This window comes from Styela clava, chromosome 12, assembly GCF_964204865.1.
Source record: "Styela clava chromosome 12, kaStyClav1.hap1.2, whole genome shotgun sequence".
NCBI classification, from domain to species: domain Eukaryota; kingdom Metazoa; phylum Chordata; class Ascidiacea; order Stolidobranchia; family Styelidae; genus Styela; species Styela clava.
In genome coordinates, this window is record NC_135261.1 from 18,728,608 (window position 1) to 18,751,167 (window position 22,560).

General features: G+C 32.6%; 1 protein-coding gene across 1 annotated transcript; it reads left to right on the plus strand.

Annotated features, from left to right (window-relative positions):
• Window positions 1-1,937: 1,937 nt before the first annotated feature.
• LOC120329347 (uncharacterized) lies at window positions 1,938-21,662 on the plus strand. The gene is made up of 6 exons (XM_039395948.2): window positions 1,938-3,551; window positions 12,943-13,054; window positions 13,628-13,739; window positions 19,268-19,407; window positions 19,541-19,741; window positions 20,992-21,662. Exons 1-6 carry the CDS (start codon window positions 2,407-2,409, stop codon window positions 21,655-21,657), a joined length of 2,376 nt encoding a protein of 791 aa, XP_039251882.2. The 5' UTR covers window positions 1,938-2,406; the 3' UTR covers window positions 21,658-21,662.
• The last annotated feature ends 898 nt before the right edge of the window (window positions 21,663-22,560 follow it).

Below are 22,560 nucleotides of genomic sequence, written 5' to 3' on the forward strand. Positions count from 1 at the left end.
TGAGAGGTGAAAATTTCTCTCTTACATTGTCTATTGTGCCGTTACACCCTGCCAAGGATATAGCGAAGATAAATCTGCCATGAGCTTGTTCGCACGAATTCGGAAATAATCAAAGATGTATTTAGGCCATTTATTCCTATATTAGCTTGTACTTGACCGCTATATTGTCAAATCTGAAAAATGTCACTTGCCAAATTTCATCATAGATCTTTTGAAAATTTTAGGTGGTAAACTTTTGATATAAGGTTAGAAGAAAAGAACACAAACGATACCTCATCCAACGTTTTATTACTATTCTTTAACATAAAATGAAAAAGGCTTTAACGTACAGTGATCAATTGTCTTAGTTGATGAGAATGTTGAGTGATAAAACACCATCTTGTGCCCTCTGTGCATGTCTTTTCTCCATTTTCCAAAAAAGGTTTTGGGCTAAATAACTAGATTGTTAGCTAGTTCTCATTGGTAATATTCGTACTTCGTTCCCCCAAAGTTTCATAGGTTTCGTTTTTGCCCATCTATTTATCCGACTGGGAATACAATATTCTTTAAAACAATTCCAGTCGATATTTAGTATGTTATTGTTGCTACAATAAATGCATGTGTAGTTCTAAGCACGTAAGTAGTTTGTAACTTTTATATCAGTAACGTTTCAACTTTTTGAAGAAGCACCGTAACTTTGTAAAATAATAAAATCTAGCTCGATGTCTCTGGTTGAAGGCTTTTTAATCTGATGGCGCAATATTTGAACCCCCATTTACTGTCGAATGCGGGTCCCGGTATTCCATAAAATTGGTGAAATTTACGCAATGTGAAAATTTCGTCATTATTGCAAAAGTGTATCAGAGAATTGTGTGTCCATATTATAAATTGTTTTAATTCCAATCGTATATAAATTTCTTCAGGTAAAATATACAGTATATACAGCAAATACCTGACATCACGCGATTTTGTCTTAGTATTGCTTGGTCGTAGAAAAAGTATACCCGTGCCATGCACAAACGATGATATTTATCGGCTTTGAAGTAGAAACATTCAGATTTCCGAATTAGACTGTTGTTGATATAAAGACAACGTTAAGTACTTTATTGTATTTATTTGCCACCCTATGCTTGATTCAATATTTTGCGAGAAAATGAAAATTCATCTTGGCATGCTAAAATGACACACATTGTGAGTAGAATTTATGCTGTTAAGAAACTGCAATATCATTATTAATTTAAACTCAAAGTGTGCCAAAATAGTTGAAGACACCATCATGTTATTTACGAGGAACTCGGATAATTTAATATTATCATGGCCTACAATTTTCGAAAAGTGTTACTTGACCAGTGATCTTGGTACAATTTAAACGAATCACTGATCACGAATCACTGTTTAAATTAATTTAATATCAAATCTAAGAAGCATTCATTTTTTTGTAGAGAAAATGATTAAGTCGGTTGGTATGGTTCAGAACTAAAGTATTTCACACGAGGATTTCAGTGAATTAGCTAAAATTTTAAAATTGAAAATGAAATGTGTCACGTCCGCTATCAAATTGTGATATTATATTTTACTCATGACTTATGAAATAATATCCAAGTGTCATAAAATTATTCGATTAAAGTGTAGAAAACAATAATATTGAATTACAATGTATACTTTCGATATGGCGAAATATAAGATATGAAGAATATTAACTTACGTAATGCCTGATCAGTAATAATTTTTGAAAAGAAAACGCCGCCCACTGTTTATTTGGTGGTTCGTAGCAGACACAAACATAAACGGAAGGTACATATATATGTCTATCTATAGATTGTTTACTTGACAAAAAGTATTGTATGAGCATAAAATGGAATAGTTGAAGTATTTTTGGAGGCAAGAATCATAACAGTTTCTATATAACTTTCATAATTGCGTTCTATTGTATTTTTCGTACCTTACATAGTTTTATGACGTACGAAGTCTATCTTACGCCCTTTTCTATTGAAAGGTGAAGAAAAATTTCAAACTTGGATTTAATGACCACTTTTATTGGTCAGTGTGAAATAGTTAAATATATTTCTGACGATTGCTTCTGATTGGAGGCGAGAATGACGACACGGAGTACGTGATACATGAAACTCCGCCAATACACTTCGAGTTTGTTTGCAATAATTCATATGTGGATATATGCATTGCTGAGTGAACTAAGTCGTGGGGACTAAAAATTGAGTTTCCCTGCTTTCAGGTGGAAGAAAGACTTAGAAAACAAAAAGGATTTTGGCGATATCGACGACGCTCTATGCTGAGATTTTAATTACTGCGTTAGCTAAGTGAAGCTTCTAGACACAGACTAACGACGCTTGTTTTCAAATTTTGGAATCTTGTTCTGGTAACTTATCCCAGGAGACTGTAAATTACAGCGGAGTTAATCAGGTTGATATGACTGAATTAGTTCCAACTTTTTGCAGTCGGTATACGCGCTCGTCTGTCAACACTAGTAAAGGGAAAGTTCAGGCTCGAAGTTCTTCCCCTTTACAACATGATGTCAGATGTTGCAAAGAGCTTGCATTGTTTATTGGAAACCACATCCCTGAAAAACTGTCTAGTCGAGAATTAGAGTGGTATTGGAAAGATGAAGAGAAAATGCTGCACTCGCAACTGCAGGATAACATAAACTTCAGATATCAGTCCTCGGATCAGTCGGGTGCCGTTCGCGGTTTGCCGCAAGATAATTTTAAAAATTTGCGGCAAACGTTATCAACCACAAATCAACTATGGTGCGTTAGATGCGGTGGAATGATACCAATGCACTCATCAACCACCACGATTCGGAAACCTTGTCCGGTTTCCGAATCCAAATTTAACCGTGACAAACGCACATCCATCAAGTTCATAAAACAAAGTACGGAAAATGAGAAATCTTCAAGAACGAACTGTCGTTTGCAGAAAAATTTCACTTCAAATTTGGCAGACAAAAGCTTGTCATTCCAAAATCAATGCGAGAGCATATCAGAAGAAATTTTTTTAAGTCGAGGGACAAAAGACTCTAAAAAGTTTGTTGAAAATAAATGGCACAATTGCAGCAATATGTGTAAAAGAGAAAGCGAAAATTTTCAATGCCAAAAACACGGATATAAAAATATTTATCAAAGGGAGTTTATGAAAATAAACAAATTAGCGAATGAATTTATCAGTTCAGAATCATCTGGAAGGTCTACAACTTCTGGCAAAAAGGCTAAGCTCAACAAAAGTTTAGTATCGTCTACAAATATTAAAGGTTCTCAAACTTTACCAACAACGACGTCCAAAAGCCTTCTTAAAAACAGGCAAAATTTAAGAACAAAATCCCTTTTTAAATCGGATTTACAAAATCGTAATAAAAAAGAAAATTTGAAAACTATTCAATTATTCAATCTATCACGTCTACTTATGACTTGGATTATTGCATTACTTGTCGGTTTTTTGAACGCTGGACGAATTCTAACCGGAACTATCATATCTCATAAAAATTCGAAGGGATTAGTATCGAGGCGTGCTGTATTTGTGTTGTGGACATTGATCGTTTTACCTGGAGATTCAAAACGGTGAGTACAACTTTATTTTCATTATTTATAATTTTTTCCAGCATGCAATTCAAAATTGATGTGTTGAAATATCAAATACCTTCACAGGTGATTCTGATAATATTTCGCTTACAATTTCTACGTGAAATAAGTCAAATAGGCAAAATAAATATGGTTTCAAATGACCAAGAATGACATAACAAACACTTCGATGTATATGCAATAATAATTTTAATCAATGTGTTATTATCAAATGTTTGGTTCCTTCTCAAAAAAATATTAGGCTTGAAATGAAGTCATGAATTTATAGCGATAGAAAAGCAATGTCTCGTCTCACCCGCCTCACATTTTACTAGTGAATCATAATAGCAGTAATCATATAGCTTTGTCTAGTGCTATCCAAGAAACTTACTTATTTGCACCGATGCTGTTTCTTTAAAATAAACACCGAGGACCTCACGTGTATTAGCCTGTGATATTCTAAAATTTATACCACAAATCTGGTTTTTGGCGAGAAAAAGTATATAAGCGGATTAGATTTGATAAAATCTAGACACAGTTTGTCACTATAAACAATGCTGATAACATTATGTAATGTCTATGTAGCAGATTACAGAACAGCTTATAAAGTTTAACTAATTTGAATACCTATGAGATGAAAATAGATTTTGAGTAACCGCTACATCGTTCTTACCACGCGTTCTTCCGTATCCGTTGGCAATTTCAGCCTTCCATTTTCGGAGATTTCCAAATAAAAACATTCCAACATTCCTTTCTGTCAATAACTCTACTCTTCGGGACCCTTAAATGAATTTATTTGTATCAACTGAAACTTATTTGGTGAAGTAAATGCTGATTATATCTTTCAACCTTGGGTTGGGGTAGTTGATACCAGAAAATATTATCTACTAGAAGCGTAAAACATTTTTTTTTAATTTCATGGCGATAAAAATTGTTATGTAAATATTGGAAGTGTTAGTAATTTTTTAATATGTAGAGAGACTGGGATGTTTCCCAATTTCATTCAAATCAGCTATCACCTATGTAATTAACGATTGAAACCATGCATATCTATTGGAAATTTCCACCAGTCAGTGTACGTGCAAAATTCTAACGAAAAAATGAAATGTATTCAAACGTAGACGTTAGTGGACGCAATTTCTAAGTAGGCATAAATAGGTTTATAGGTGGGAATAGGTATCCTAGTTCGATTTGATCAAATACTTATAGGCTATACAAGCATCCTAAATTTTAATCAGAAAAATATCTCCAATAAAACCTGTCAGTACTTGTGTAAATAATAAACCGTCTTATATAGGAATTGGCAATTTACTTCAGTCAAAGCTTCTGTCAAACTGTTTCTAGCGTTTGAGACCTCTGCAAACGCAGTGAGCATACTCAAAACATTCTGGTTTCGTCTGTGGTGACATGCAGCTTTTTTAACTACGCTATGAAATTCAAAAGCCACGTCAGTGTGTGTGTATACATGTTGTATTCCTCATTGACTGATACTTAACTATAGCTAGAGTACCTTGGTTATATTAGTGTGGAGATCTATGATCAAAACAAGAAATAAGGATAACATGATGCAGTCAATCATCACTTCTAAATCTCTATTTCCGGAAGCTATGTGTCTTGAATCGTCCCCCGAATTTCCCAAGGGAATGAAGCTTAATTTACAACCTACTATTAACAGTGACGACATGTTTCTGTGGTCGCTTCGGGACACATTTAAAATCTGGCTGTGTAGTGGTGTAAGCTATATACTTACCAAGAATAAAATTTATATATACTCTATTTACAAATGGCTTTGCTACGTTACAACTCAAACGCGTTCAAGATATATTTTGTAGTGCTATTCAACACTATTTACATCATTAATATTGAACGCAAATTACCCGCGGTATTGCATCTTTGTTTATGAATTCACACTAACCGTAATAAACAATATCTAGTTAGGGACGAATTTAGACAATGAGAGGCCCTGGACCATGGAGGGGCATATTTTATGAGGATCCTCTTTAACACCGACGTCAATTTGTTTTATGGAAATCCATTGTGGCGCAATACTAGGCTTTTCATGATCCATATAAATTGATTAAGACGTCATGAATAAATTTTACAGGCAAGGTACGGTGCTCTAATAACCTAGGCAAAAATACTGAGTTGATTTGAACAACACTTTCAGACTTTAAGTTAAGAAACTCAAGGCTATACCAAAACGTCCAGAGGACCGGAGAACCAACGTCATGATACCCGATTCTAGTCGCGAGAAGATGTGGGGGTGCTGGGGTTATCATTGCCTAATTACTGATAAATAAACTTAACATTCCAGCTTTTTGACATGAATGGTTCTGCGATAAAATGATCCCAAATTAGGTGAAAAAATACAATGATTCTAAGATTCATTGTTTCTTTAATAAATGAGTATAGCTTTATATCGATAATCACCGTACCATCATTCAGATAAAAACTGTTCAATTAATTCAAATTAGCGTGTTTTGTTTTTAAGATAAATGAGTAGAACTTTTCAAATTGAGACAATTTTAGTTTTAGACCTTTTTAATGGCAAATAGTTTTTAAAAACACCTTGAAAATGAATGACCGTTCATAATTGATAATGTCTAATTCAGCAAACCTTCCCTAATGGTGAATCCAGCTCTAGTTGTAGTATCAAAAAACTTGTCATACGCAACTTCAGCAGTCGTGTTTCAGTCAAGTGAAAGCCCGTTTGAAAAATATAACAGCTTCACAATCAGAGCTGATCAAAATTTTCATTTTACAATTTTGTTTTGCTGGAACCACGCTCTCAATTTGAAGGTAGTAATAATTTGATTAGTACAAAATACTGCATGTGTGAATGCTGTAGGGCGGTAGGTGAACTATGATCTACTCAAGTTCAAAGGTTATTATCGCGATTGTCGTCCGCGTGAACGACTGAGCAGCTTTTAGTTTTAGGAAGACCATGACTGCTACGGTGAAGCTGCTTTTTGCTGCAATGGTTTTACGAAAAATGAAACATCTGTAGTTTTCGAGTACTTACGTGGATAGAAATTCATTGAATTGGTTAGAGAGCATTAATGTGGTAATTTATATAAAAGCATATACAGATGAAGTGAAACAAACATTCCTCCAGTCCTACTCAGTTTAGATTGAATTCCATTCTTCTTGTATCAAGCTTAGGTCATGACGTGTCACTGTAACCAGTTAATCCCAAAGGTATTCCGGCCTAGAATTGAGCTTTGGTTTGCCCCTGGCCATATTATGTCTATACATTGTAAAGATTTGCGCTAAGTGTTTTAATTCTTTGGCGAAAGTTGTAATATGTCTACCGGTACCTTTTTTATGATCGACTGTACTCAGCGACACCTGTTCACTTCAAAGGGTTTCTGGTTTGATATTGTACGTTGTTAAATTAAAACTGCTGTTAAGCTGCTCAATGTTTGTCCTAATCCGCAGATTGTTTGAAAACAATATAATGTAAACACGATTGTTGCTGTCGTTCTGTTCAACCAATTGTGTCAAATTGTCCCAGAGTTGTAACACTTGAAAACCAAGAAAACTTTCAGTAGCTTGATGATAGCGAACATTCTGTGTACAGTGTATTATACATTATTGCAGATTCTCACTTGTTAAATTTCGAGTATTTCTGTTCTAAAATAGATGGATAACACAAAAAATGTACATATTTGAGTGTTTGAACTGCAGTAGTGAGATTGAAATTCCCCAAACACAAAGTTTTGAAATCCCCGTTACATTGAATGATTTTAATCGGTATGCGCAATCACAATGTAAGAATGCTTTCAAATCATATGTATTACGTAATCGAATGAAATAGTTCTTGAGGTATTTCTTGCATCACAATATTTTTAGAGTATTCGATGCCATCAAAGAAATTCTTCACTTCAATTCACAATTATTTTTTGGAAAACATTATTTTGAAATTTTGCACTCGGAATTCTAAATTTATGTGTGTGGTCTGTCACGGTAAATCGGAAACGATTTAAACTTCAAAAATATCGTGTCGTTAGTGCAGTAAATTATACTGAAATCAACACTAATACATGACTCAGCGTTTAAAAACTAAAAAGATGCTTAAATTAGTTTCTAAGAAATCATGCATTTGATATAGGTATGATAAAATTGCGGAGTCAGAAATGGTCATTTGTCGAGCACATCCAATGATCACCCAATCCAAGGTACAATCTGATAGGTCTTTAACTCATATTATTTAGCAAATGTAACTAGCAGTGTGAGAGTTCATTAAATCCATAAGCAGGCATAAAATTCACTGAAGTTTTTAATATACCCAGACTTCACAACGTTATAATAAACTCATGAAATTGACTATTTATGAATAAAGATTCTTATAATTTGCTTTATTGAAAATATTTAAATTTTAGTGAACGTATAATTGCAGATAGTTTATGATTAATAAATAGTAAAACTGAAACTTTTGGATACAATCATATGCAGGTCAAGCGTTAAATTGAATATAAAAAAAATTGAATGAAGTACTTTTTTTTCGTAGATGTAATTAGGAAATTTATGGTTCTACCTTTTGATTTCAAGATAACATCTTTGAAGGAAGATACATGAAAGGTTTCATATGTTATCACTGAAATCAACCAGTCATATACGAGGTTTCGCATACAAATTTTACATATGTGTCATAAAAGTGTGAGAAATTCACTTTATCAAATACTTTAACTTATCGCAGCAAAGCTACATATTTTGTATCGTGTCCAACTTTTATCTTGGTATTAACAACACAAAAATATGGTGTCTTCAGCCCGGGGTGTTTATGATTTTGTATCCGTCTGCTACTGTTTACTCTCGTTCTAAAAGATCGTAATTGCATCTTCAGAAGCTGAAAACATTTCACAAATTCAACGCGTTATGTTCTAACGTATATCCACAGATGATATCTTGCATTTATATTTAGTAAAGTGGGAGTGATACACGACCACTGTCGCCATGGTGTGTTCAGTGGCAGTGACTAAGATAATATAATGATAATTTACAAAAAATTGTCAAATACTTCAAACACTGGAAGGTACGATACCTTGGTCCGATACACTGCGGGGACACTCAGTAGCCGAGTAGATTCACCATTGGTTAGGTTATGTCCTAGATCAGGGTCGTCCAACCCGTGGCCCGCCGAAGGTTTTCGATTGGCGCGCGCGGTATTATTCGAATCCTAATGTCTTTCACAAATCTGAGCCCTTATAGAAACCTCTAATAAAAAAATTGTCGTTCAAACGCGCGAGAAGCATCACCTACAAGCTATCGAAAGCTAGTGAGACATGCTTGAATTTATTTTTATCGTCTGCCATGTATTTCAATCTGTTTTCCAGTCTTTTTTCTGTGAAGAGACAATTTTATGACCCCAATATTTGACAGCATTTACTTCTACGAGCAAGTTTTTTCACGGATGAACCATGTAAAATCCCCTGTGATACACAAATTTTTGATAGCCACGTAAAAAATCCGTTCCGCATTGATACATCGTCCATTGCACCTACTATTGACAAACTTGTCGGATAAACGCAGTGCTGTCTTCCCATTCAAATATCTATGTGTGGTAAAAACTTTTGACTTTACTGTATCTTCGCATTTCTATTGTTCTTATAATTTAGGTGCTTTGTTCGATTTTCATTGTATTGTCGTCGGTGTAGTGAAAACTAGAACATGACTACCATGTCAAGTGGCCCCCGCAATCATTTGTAAACTAAATGTGGTCCTTCGTCCAAAAAGGTTGGACTACCCTGTTCTAGATGTATATAGTAGGATGTTTATTCAATTGCACATTCATGGCCTGGAAACGCAATAAACTTCGTTTTATTTTAGCGTTCAAAAATAATTGATGCAGTGAAATCACTTTCGAAAATGGAAATTGGTATTATGGATATATAACATAATTTTCTAGTTCTAGTAACATTCTGCCGTTCTGATTCCAGGCTGTTTAGTTGATTTTGTGAAGACAGATAGAGATATAATTAAGTTCAATACTTTTCTAAAATGTTTGAATCTTCGTCGCAAAATTTACACCACGCAAGTTTCTGTCATAATTCCTTATAAAAGCAATGTTAATTGCTTAATTGTTTGACACGAAATGTACAATGAATTGTTTTTCAAAGTACTTGTTCTTAACATTGGTGTCGTTGTTGAGGTTATTGTTACGAAGAAATGTTTTTTACCAAAACTAATGGGAGAATCGTATTTAAAATTTTCGGTACGACATAGCTCAGCCTCAGTTTTACTGTGGCCGATATGAATTGCTACAAAAATGGGACTTAATTTAAAATTTTTATTCGAAACTTTTAAATGATCAAATAACAGATTCCCGTGTAGGTCGCATAAGCTAATGGAACTGCAGTTAGTCATTACACCCTAGCTTCCACATATGTGAGCTTTGCTCTCTTGTTTTATCTTTCTTCAAAAACATTTATGATTGAGCCATCGCTATATATGATGATAGGTACAATAGTGCTGAAACACAACGCCACTGCAGTTTCCTATTTTTATATTCGAGTTTAAAAAAGATTGCTATGTTTCAAAAATTGCACAGTGAATTTTAAACAAAACAAAAAAAAACATAATTTCAGCAAATTGTAGAGTGATGAATGATAGACAGGTCAACGTTCTTGACTCTGCAGTCTGACATAATATTATTCGGCACTTTTCAAGTTGCCCTTTTACATTTAAGTCATTCAAATATTTGAAATAAAACAATTGTTTCCGACTACTTTATAACCTTTACCGAACGCCCTCGAGCCATAATACTTACCATATATTTGTACCGTAAACAGATACAACGACTTTTTTGCTCTAAACCTTGGAAACACAGTACAAAATTATTTGTGATCACGAATTTACCATTCATATATGCAAGTTTTTCGTTGATATTTTTCATCAATTTTTCACAAGATAAATAGCTCTTTTGAACATTAATAATTTTGTGTTTTGCTGAATTTAAATAAAAAAACTAAGACTACATGTTACCAACTTATAAGTGAGTGAAAAAGGAAAAAAAAGCAAAGCAAGGACAAATATTTAGGTTCCTCCATTTCATTATAACGACCGAAACGCAGTAGCCTATACAAGTATTGAATAAAATTTTCTTTTGCGGTCGAGTCTCGAGGTAAACGCACCATGATCACTTTGTCAAAAAGCATCGCACAATATAAAAACAAATAAAAAGGATATTGAATCTTCCATTCTATTTGTTTCTGAGCGAATTATCTGTTACCTTGTAGTAATTCTCTACAGTGTCAAATGAGTCTCACATTACGAAGGAAACTTGACAAAATTGCGCTCATTCCGGAAAAATACCAGTCGACGTGTGAGCTATTTTTATTAATGCGGCCTGAGCTCTTGCAGAAACAAAGGCTGGATTGTCAGTTTGAAAAAGTTGAAAATTTAATCGATGACGATTAAAGATCACTGAAAATATTGCGGCATCGTAAAAACAGGTACTTAAGTGTTAAACTTAACCGCAACTGCCTTGGTGGTACAAATTGTCTTTGATAATTTCAACACTCACTTTTTTAAGCATAGCTTAGCTCCTAAACTCCGTATGGTGGCGATTATGTCTGTACACTACTCATACATCGCATTGCAACATAGCAACGCAAAGATAGTGAATATATTATGCTCTCCTTTGGTCCCTCGTTATATTGGATTTATTTTACATTGCACTGTATTCCCATTACTATATAAGCGTATATCATACAAATATACTATATATACGTTACAAGAACGGTGAACATAAAACAAGAATGCGAGGTGTATAAAATGATATATTGAATATAAATTGCGGAATAGTTGAAAAAGTAGTTAAACTAGGCTCTGACAATGCAATGATATCTTTATGATTATTTTGAAAACATTTATACGGGACATCAATTCAAGTTACTATTATTTTTGTTTCAGCATGATATAGTTGTCTGTGTTTTTATTTTATCTACGAGCATTGCAATAAACATCAAAAATATACCAATCAACAGCGGTCACTTTACAAGCCGATATATTTAAAACGGTTTCATTGTGTTAAACTGTTGAAACGCGTTGTTAAATTAACCGTTACTCTTTCTTTGGGACTCGGAAGACAATTTCATAAAGTTTACACTCCAAATACCATTTTAAAAATAAAGATTTATTATTTTATCTAAAAACGTGTATTTTATGAAGCACGTTCAAATGAGAGTAGTATCCAGTTGAACCTCAAAATGTACACAGATATTAAATTTGCAACTTGCTAAAACAGAAGCAAAATAAAATGAAAGCAGACTGCATGTAATTAGGTGAAGTCTTGTTGAATATTTTTTCATTTTTTTTAATTAAACAAAAAGGGAAAGTGAAACTGTATCCAAAATATCAGCTAGGAGAACCTAACCACGCCAATCCTTTTCTCGGAGCGTCCGTGCCATAAGGACGTGAAAAATAAGGTTTGGTGAAGTAAAGAGAAATTTATAATATTCATGAAACAAGCACCCATCTGTTTTTCAATTTTGAAGCAATACTAATAAATCTTTTCATCTCTCACAGTATATTTATATATATATATGGAAATGTTGAGATTTTTTAAGAGCCTAGTTACTGTATTTTGAATCTCAACTTTTTATTAAAAATTCCATCATCATATGGCCTCCAAGAAGTATTTCTCCATGGTTGTCCTGGTGAAAAATCACAAATATCAAATTAATGAAGAACTTACATGCGTGGGCTGTTATGAATTTGTGATTAAAAATATCGAATCACAGCTATATTAAGTTTGATGTGGATTGGACGATACAGTACCGTCTTGAACGTTTTATGCAAAAAAAAAACACTTACTTATTTGTGAGCCGAATTTCATGTTGGCTCTTTCGGGCAAAAAGAGAATAATTTTACGTAACAATACATTGCTAGAAAACGATAGAAAAATGCTAGTAAAAAATAAATAAATATTCAAGTAAACCTAATTTTTTTTTATTTGTGTATTGAAATATTGTTCAAAAAGCCGATAAGGATATAGACGATGATCTGTCTGTCTGTCGGTCAATGATATATACATGTCGGGTATGCAAATTGTTTAGACTTTAAAAATAAATTAATATTAAATAAAAAACTAAACAAACTTCAAGGGTCAGATCGAATTCGTAACCGTATAACATCAGTTGTCATGTGTATCATGTATCATCAAGGCGGTATCCAGACTCTGCCAAAATTAAATTCATAGTTCTGAAATACTTCTTCACCAATAATCATTCATGCTCTTAAAATCCGACACAAAAATTAACAGTGAAGTTTTTGTGAGGGAGACTAGAAAAATCACTCAATTCCGTACAATTGTATTCCCTTTCGCAATAATTTGCATTATTAGATTTTTTAATATCTCTTTGAATATATATATTTTCTTTATTTTTAGAGTCTTGGGAAATTCATTACTCGTAACGCCAAGTCAATTTTGCACAAGAACAAGGTTTTTAAATGCAAGACAACAAGAAATTTGTAGGAATCATTCCCATATTTTAAAATACGTAAGTAGAAATTATAAGAATAATAGAATTTTCACACAAAGAAAATTTAAGTTTTAGATTCATAAAGTCAAGAAATCTGCTTGCTATTTAATTAATTTCTTTGTTTGTTATTTTTTACACGCTCCCATGTTTAGTATAGAAATTAAAAATAAATTGTAAAATTTGGGAGACTCTTTTATGTACAACATTGTACACACAATATTACATTAAATCAACTCTCTAACCACCAAACTAATCTGAAATGCTCTAATTTCAAAAGAATTGAAAGATTTAAAGTTCTGTGAAGAACGATATTCGTCGTATTTAAATATTGATTTCGGATTTCTCGTTTCATGGGCCATGACAGTCTATAAAGATCATTATAAAAGTGTGTTGAAATTGTGCATGTTATGATTTTCATTTTCTTACTCGGCCATTCATTAATTTTGCATACCAATTTTATTGGGTCGAGGGCCATTTGGAATAAAATGAAATACTACAGATCTAAGGCAAAAATGCAATTACTTCTAAACTTCCGATAGACTTGAGTGATATATTGTTACGTGTTCTATCTAATCAAGGAAAATATTGCAGGTTGAAGAAGGAATAATTCAAGGTTCACATCGTTGTCAAAGAGAGTTCCAGTATAATAAATGGAACTGTTCGAGATCTCCTAAAACATATTATAGTCGCTTGTTGAATCAAGGTTAGTCAGATATTTTTACCTGTAGTTACCGGCTTTTAGTAATTTGCTATCTAAATGTACTTCGCAAAAGCCACACTCATACGAAATTTCAAGCAGATGTGCCTGGCCAAAAGGTCATGCGTTTCCATCTGTGTAATTTTATCTTCATTTTACATCGTATGATGTTTTGATTGATAAACATTGAATTGATTTTTGTTTAAATTTGTATAGTACAAAACACACAGTGTTGTTGAGCACATTTCACTTGTTTCGTGCCTTCAAACTAGCTATAATTTCAACTACAATATATTCGATGTTTTTTATTTCTCCTATTTAGGCAGATGAAAGTTGTCTTGTAAAAATATGCGTGTGGAATTTAGTTGTTTATTTGTCTTACTGAGATTAAGAGCTACCAATGTGTTAATCCGCCAAGTCGTTTGTTTTCTATGGCTGGATAAATGTGGGCCTTGATTAAAACAGTTTTCAAATAGGCGTAAACACTTTTAAAACACGATATTATCTATGGGTGTCTCCGGGAATAAGATTTAATAAACTAAATTCATAATATAAAAAATTAATTTGTTTTCCTAATCGTCACGATTTGACTAAAAATATGTGTCGTCGATTTTTACTTTTAAAAATAAATTCCCCACGAAATTATTATCATTTAGAATCGATGTCTTGAGCCACCTGCTTAAATTTGATCAAATCATTTTGACATGACCTACGACCCAAATGGATAATAGATTGTCCATTTGTTGCAGATTTATAAAAAAAAATCTTAGAAGATATAATTTGAAAAATTGTTTATAATTGGACTAACTAAACTAAAATATCATTTTAGATAGTTTTTATTTTCGTTGTGAATACATTACATCGCGCAATTAAAAAACAATTTTATCTCAAATCTTGGAATTTACTATATAGGTATAAGTGTATGGAAACCTAATTAAGTTTATTATGTGTATTTGATGTAAAAAGTGAAAAACAACAAAATTTTGAGCATTGTTCACATTGTACATTCTATAAACATAAATAAAACCCATTAAAAGATTTCTAACAGAAATTGTGGTTAGTTATATGTCAAGTTGTTTAATGTATCGTCTCCCAGAACAAGATATTTCATATTTTTAAGACCACCTATAATGTTTGGAGTGAGATCCAATTTCGATAAATATTTCTCAAATATAATACCATCGCAAATAAAAATATTTCTAAATACTTATCATTTTGTTGTTCCGCAGAATCGTTTATGCTATATCTTGTTTTTAGAAACACGAGTGCAAAAAGCGAGATAAAAATATTTTTTTAAAGAAATGAAAAGCACGTAATCGTGAATTCCCTTATATAGAACATATTTTATTATTATTTTTTGTGGATTTTACCTTTTTATGTGATAGAATGTCTTTAGTTTTTTGATTCAATCGCATCTGAAATTGATGTTTATCAATTATGTAAATTTATTTTTATGGGATTTTGGTCAGCTGGCAATAGAACCTGACCGCATCATTGTTGATGCATCATTCAAAAAGGTACAGTATAGGACACTTCTAGTTGAAGCTAACAAAATAACTAAATATTATTATGCGATTGAAATACGTTCAATTGCAGACCCACTTTATACCTGTATATTACTGAGCCAAGACCAAACTACTTAATCACAAAGTTAAGCTAGATCACTTTTAGGTCGAACCTAAAACTTATAAAGTTGATTTATATTTCATGGAGTTTTTATTCAATGAAATGACTATCAATATTCCCAACTAATAAGATTTTTTTTCAAAAACTTATGACTCAAATGAAGTAAAAATATCTGTTTGCATGCCTGGATCTTCATATTTTATTTTTTAAATAAACTACTGATACCATACTTTAAAAGTCACTCTACATTAAAAAAATACCATTGAAAAAGATAGAAACCTGAAATAATTTTTGATAAAATTAACCGCATGCAGAAAACTTTTTATCATATGGCTGGTTTTATGGTTCATAAACAATAGTGACCAATGGTATTGACTATGTTAACATAATATTTTTTTGTTAGCGAGTGAAATATTTCAGACAAGAGACTATTTTCAAAACGGACAGATGGAAGATGGTCTATTGTTTGAATTTATCGCACATATTGTTCACTGATTAACACGAGATAACAATAATTGGAAATGGAAGTTGTCGATCATTATACATTAGTAATAGTGACATAGAATAACCCCAATTATATTATTCATCAATCATTACCACACGGAAAATCCCGAGTCATAAAGTGACATAAATCATGTTATTATGAAATGGCATTTTTATATCGCTTCGTTTGGGAAAATTCAAAACGTATTGATGAAAACTTCTTGTAAAGCTTAACAAATTAATTTCAAAGTCAGCTAATTGTTTTTGAGACAATTGCGCGCTACCTTATTCTTAATTTGTATCCAAAGTGAATAAGATGTTTGGGGATGTGTTGAGTTTTTCTATAAAATTCAGCGCATATCACACACATTGATAATAAGAAAGATCTATTTTATCGTTCAGAATTTGCCAATGATTATGTATCTATTTTATTGACTGCTAACGAGTGGTAATAATTAAATGATCGAAAACTAATGTGTGTACGTGTACTGTAGACACGTGTATTTTTTGAAATGACATCATCAACGCATTTCAAATTTATAAGATATAAATCACACAAAAACTAGTTTTGAGTTGAATAAGCTGGTATTTTTGTAATGTATGAAATTTTAAAGGCGCTCCAGAAGTTTGTATACCAATATAAATTTAACTAATTTTGCTCGCCTACTTTCCATTACGTTGTGTAAAGGGACTGAAACCTATGGACAGGGGGTATATTCACTTGGCTAAAACACACAGTCCCCGACTTCTAATAGAACTAAAATAAGGAAAGCGGAATAAAATTATGGCCTAACCCTAACATGGAACACATACTACTGGAGTACCATTTTAAAAGTATACATTAAATCATGTTTCATGAATATTAGTCAATGATATATAATAGGTGTAATAAATTTATATCAATTTAAAACATCTGTGACTATTTTTGTCGAGAAAGTTTTCCAACATTCGAGACAATTCTGAAAAAAAAAACCAACTATTTAAATATAAAATAATATGTAGATTTTATCCGACATACTCAACGACGACGAATTGTAAGCACATGTATAATATCCTCGTAAGTGTCATTTTGACAAAACTAATATTGACGGAAGGAGGGTTTTTAAAAGACACCTCTCAATCACATGTAAATTTCTTGGTCCGCAGGTGGTAACTTTGTGACAGCGATCATTTTTGTAGCTGAACGTTTCAATAGAGCTTCACCCTGTATTGGAATCTGTTTGAAAAGATGATTAAACGATTGTAATAGATTTTAATCTATGTCTACAAGTCATTTTATATTTATATAAAAAAAACGACAATTTATTTCTTGTTTTACTGAATTGTAGGGTGAACCTTGCAATTGAGGAAACCATAGAAATATTTTGATTGAAAGTCACCAACCAACCTGCTAAAAGATATTCTTATTATTCTATTCTATTATTCTTTCAGGATTACACTAAATAAATAATACGTAACATAAACTTGATTTCTAGTGATTTTCTAAAAGCAATATAAATGTTTGCTAATGTTGAACAATGCTAAATATTGTTTTGAATCATCGTTTTGGCAAATGTTACTTTTTTTTATTCAATATCACCAAAACAATTCAAATGTTTAGTCATTTTCAAATCAGAAAATTACTATTTTTTGTTTTTTTAATAAAAATTACTTAATAAGGTATATTTTTACATATTCATGCATAGCACAAATCAAATATGTGCGATTCTATTCAACAATATAAAGTTTAATTTTTTATTTGATGCGCTAAAGATTGTGACGGATTCGCTATTTTTTCAAAGCCATGCTCACTTTTGAGCATTTCACATAATCATTAAACTAACTTGAAAACCTAATTTAAACTGTTTCCGAAAAGTAACATCTTAGAATAATTGTCACGCCATTTTGAAAATTCTAACTTATGTTGGGCAGTTTTTTTTATTCTTTCATTCTTTTGTAAATGTTTACAAAATGGATGCCATAACCTGGAACTTTGGAAAAACAATGAAAGCAAAGTCATGTCCCAGTAAAACCTGTTAATTATTGTAACGTGCATACTTGAAATGCAGCAAATAAAAGATGAAATATGCGTCATGTTCACAACACAAATATTGGTGTTAGGATTTACTTTTCTACAAGTTCCTTTTGTTTCTCGTATTAATAAACCTGTACAGTCATCTACATGGTTAATTTGCGACATCCTGTCACGCTTAATTATAATTTGAATAAATGGTATTGTCCTAAGCTGACACGTAATTTTATTTTCTGGGGTTTTATTTATGTCTAGAGATCTTTCAGATTTCGGTCTGTTTATCTATAGGAAATGTGCAATGAATTGAAAAAGATTTATGTCTTACTACACTATTTTATAAATATGTCTGAAATATAGAACTCATTTGTCATATTTATGTCACTTCTTGTCGAGAAATTTCCTCAAAATTGTAATAAATTAAATATATATGGAGAAATTATTTGATTTTTTAAACAACTTTGCACCTAACTTTAAATTATATAAATTTAATTTTCAAATTTTTACAGATGACTTATGACCACAACATTAGTCTAGACATCTTTCAGTTCTTACAAATTCGAATTTCTATTTTTCACGATTTTTCGTCATAATGAATGACTAACAGAATATATGACGTGTGTCGCTTGTGTGTATGTGATATTTTCCTCATAAAATATAAAAAAAATTTTGATCATTTCCGAATAAATGAATAAAAATTTGAAAAGCAGCTTTTTATTTTCTTCAGTCGTGTTTGAGTTCATCCAAAGGTTTTATTAAGACATTTCTGCTGGCAAAAGAAAAAATATTATGTTATAAATATTAATATTAACCAATATCAATTAATAATAATTTCAGTATAAATAATTTTGAAGGAATAATATAAATTCGAAAGTTTGCAAATATTTGAAACATGTTTTTAACGTATCTTTGTAACTCAGACGTGTTTTGTATAAGCATATATATTTGATACGACTTATTTATCTTAAAACATTAATAGACGACAATATATGTGGTGTAAAACATTTTTTATAGTATATCGGTATCAATTTACGTAAAGATGTATATAATTCCATAAAAGTTTGTTAGCGTTTAGGCAAGTTCGTTTCACATTTGTCATTCATGGGTTATTGAATAGTCGATTTTGATAAAAGACAAATCATCCACCATTATACGAGGAAAAAATAAATCGACCAACTCTTAAGAGATTCATACAGAATGATAGCATCGCAGTCATATAATTTTCTACCACGCTGCTCTTCATTTTTACCGATACTGCGATTGATTATCGCATGCAACTTCAAACAGAGTTGGGTCTTCCTCACTGAGTGCTCGTGACCTGAATTTTAAATTATTGTTATTATACATATATTGAAAGGCTGTAAACTTGCTTCTATACTCGCTCATCCCTGATTCTTATTGGTTCAATTTTGTTTAGATATTCGAGAAACTGCATACGTTAATGCAATGATGTCAGCGGCAGTAACTTACGCTGTGACGTACGCGTGTTCGAAGGGCGAAATTCCAGATTGCGGATGTGAAGAGAATTCGATCACAAGTTACGAATTACTCAAACAAGTAAGTTAGAATATACATCTGCTAAATTAAGGTCAAAGGCCGAACGTTTTGTTTTTCACCTGTCATGGTGGCACCCAAAATCATTCGATTGAGTATTATTTTAAAGTATACAAAATTATATCCATGTTTATAGGAAGCTATAAAGCGCAATTACAAAACTACTGAGGAAAATCTTCGAAAAGTTGCAGCAGAATTTGAATGGGGAGGTTGCGGAGATCAAATTGAATATGGAGACAGAATTTCCAGACTTTTCACAGAAAATTTTGGCAGAAAATTCCAAAGTAGTGACCTCAAAGCTAAAATTGAAATACACAATATGGAAGCTGGAAGGCTGGTACGTAGAATTATACTTTTCATTCAAACATATTGTCATAGTATACAATCGTGAATTATAATTAAGGAGCATACAATATTATTTCAATTGAAAATTGAAGTTTCAAACATTACCCTCTTTGGATGAAGTGTTTAAAGTAGAGGTTCCCAGTCTTTTATGGCCCTTATCCGACTTTCATCACTCATGCCGCCCCTGTTTAAAATTTTAATGGTATTTATAGTGTTGTTTTTATTGGTAGATTCCAAATCCCATAACGTTCAAAATATTCATACTCAACAAAGTAAAAACACTCGGTGAAATAACCTCATCAAGCAACAAAACTAAAAAAAACGAGCAGTTTTCTTGGTAAAGGTAAACCGCGCCCAGCATTGTGACCCCCCTTAAACTGCTTTGTGTCCCTCTTGGAGGCCACGGGCCTCCGGTTGGGAACACTGATTTAAAGCATAAAATTTGATGCTATCGTATGGCATTTTTATGAACGCGAAAGATTTCGAAATACTGCATCTAAATAGGCTTTCAAATTGATAATTTCCGTTTTATTTTGACGGTTTGAAATCTATTAACACGTTCACAAAATAATATTCTGTACTTGGAATTATGATACTTGATACTCAGTTAGGTATGACAGGATCGAAACGTGATATAAATCATGGAGACCGAATAGTAATAATAATTTTATCAGACCAAAGCAATGATTATGATTAAAAATTTGGGCTCAATTACAAATTTTATATATATGTTTGTACTGGTACGTTTTGTTGCATCTTCTATGTTTAGTAAACGTGCTACGCCAGTGAAAAAAAAGATAAAAATAGTCGGGGTATGCGAAAAATGTTACTGATCACAAGTTTATTCATATTTTACAAATATTCAGTATCACAACAAATACTTTTTAGTGTGTATTATCAGATATATAGTAGAGATAATTTCCGTAATTTTCAAAAAAAGAGAATTAGGAAAGAGAGTGAACATTGCAAAAAAAAATTTACGCCGATAATTAGGAGAAAAAAATGCTTCGTGTACGAGCCAAATTTGATGTCGGATCTGATGTTTGAATGGAGCAAATTCATTTTATGAATGAAAGAACATTCATTCTAGTGGTGTGGCATTGTGTAATAGATTGACCAGTTTTGAAAATAAAATGATAAAAGCCAGTCAATTTCGGGCTCAAATTCGCCTTACCATATAATAAAAGATAGCCTAGAACGCCAACATGAATATTTTTTTTTAATTTTTGCATTTCATTTCAGGCAATAACAAATCACATGAGAAGAGATTGTAGATGCCACGGAATCACAGGTACTTGTGCATTGCAAACTTGTTGGGATAGAATGCCGAAGTGGCAGGATGTTGGTAACCGATTACGAAACCATTTCGATGGTGCGGTTCGGGTACAACTGGCAAACGACGGCCGTTCTCTGCTACCAAAACGGAAACAACGAATTGCACTAAAACAGTATCCATATCCGAGAAGGCCTTATCCAGATGCGACATTGAACCGGTATAAGCGCAATTCTCCAGAAATTTATACCACTCGAACCAGCACCGGTGCAGCAAACATAGAAAGACGTGAAACAGAGAGACGAAGACGACGAAGAAAATTTAAGACTAAGGGTCTGAGACGTCGAAGAGGCGGAGATCGTGGGAGCGCACTTGAGGATGAAAACCTAGTGTACTCTCAAGAATCGCCAGATTTTTGTAAGAGAAATCGGAAAAATGGAAGTTTGGGTACCATAGGTCGAAGATGTATACCGAATTCTACAGGAGCTGGGAGTTGCGAATATTTGTGTTGCGGCAGAACTTATCAAGAACACGTTATCACAGTAACGAAGGACTGCAATTGCAGATTTGAATATTGTTGTAAACTAGTTTGCGATAAGTGCACGTCGCAAGAAACTGTTCATACTTGTGACTGATATGGCACTGGTTAGCAAAAAGGACAAGAACAGAACGAGAAAATGCGTGCATCGCATTAAACGGAACGAAGCGTCAAGCCTTTCGATAATGAAGGAAGCAGTTATCGTCTCTCTTGTAAACAAGTTGAAAGTGGACATCTCATCGAGTGACGATTTGGATGCGGCAAGATGGCCATTGTCTGGTTTAAGCAAACGCGGTTGAAGGATTTTATCCCTTTGACTGTTCCTTCGTGATGGAAATATGTTCTAAAGGCCTGGACGCCGTGGTAGTTTGTCAGAATCATAGAAAACTAAAATAATAGCATTGAAATTACTAATTCAAACGGTATTCAAATATTTGGATCAATGCAATTATCAGATGGTAGTCGAATAGCTAGCTAGGTGCTGCTGCACTCCAACAATACATTTTTTTGACGACTTATAAACTTAAAGTAAATTATTTAACATCAGCATTCGGAGAAATCTTATCTGTATCGGTGATCGACACATAAGAATAAATCTTTTCCAGGAAGGGGTTTTATAGTTAAAGTATGAGCATTTGAAGTAAAATATCGTACATATTCTTGATTCACTTAAAATGAGAATTTCGCCCAAATTATTTATTTGTTTTTGTTGTAACGGGGTAGTAAACAGTCACGAAATGCAAAAAGGGTAAACTGCATGAAGAGTCTGTATTATAAATGAAGACTGTATGAACTATATCACGGTAAACTATTGATCTGAATTTTATTGTTCATAGTTAAATCGTTTGGGCATTTGAATCTATCCTGTCAACATTCTGCCATATCTAGAAAGAAAAACAAATTATATAAACTTGCCTTCTCAATCAACTTCAAAACTTACTCTAGCGCCAATCTTATTGTTGAGTTTCCTTCGTAGATCAGGCTATACACAATCTTGCTT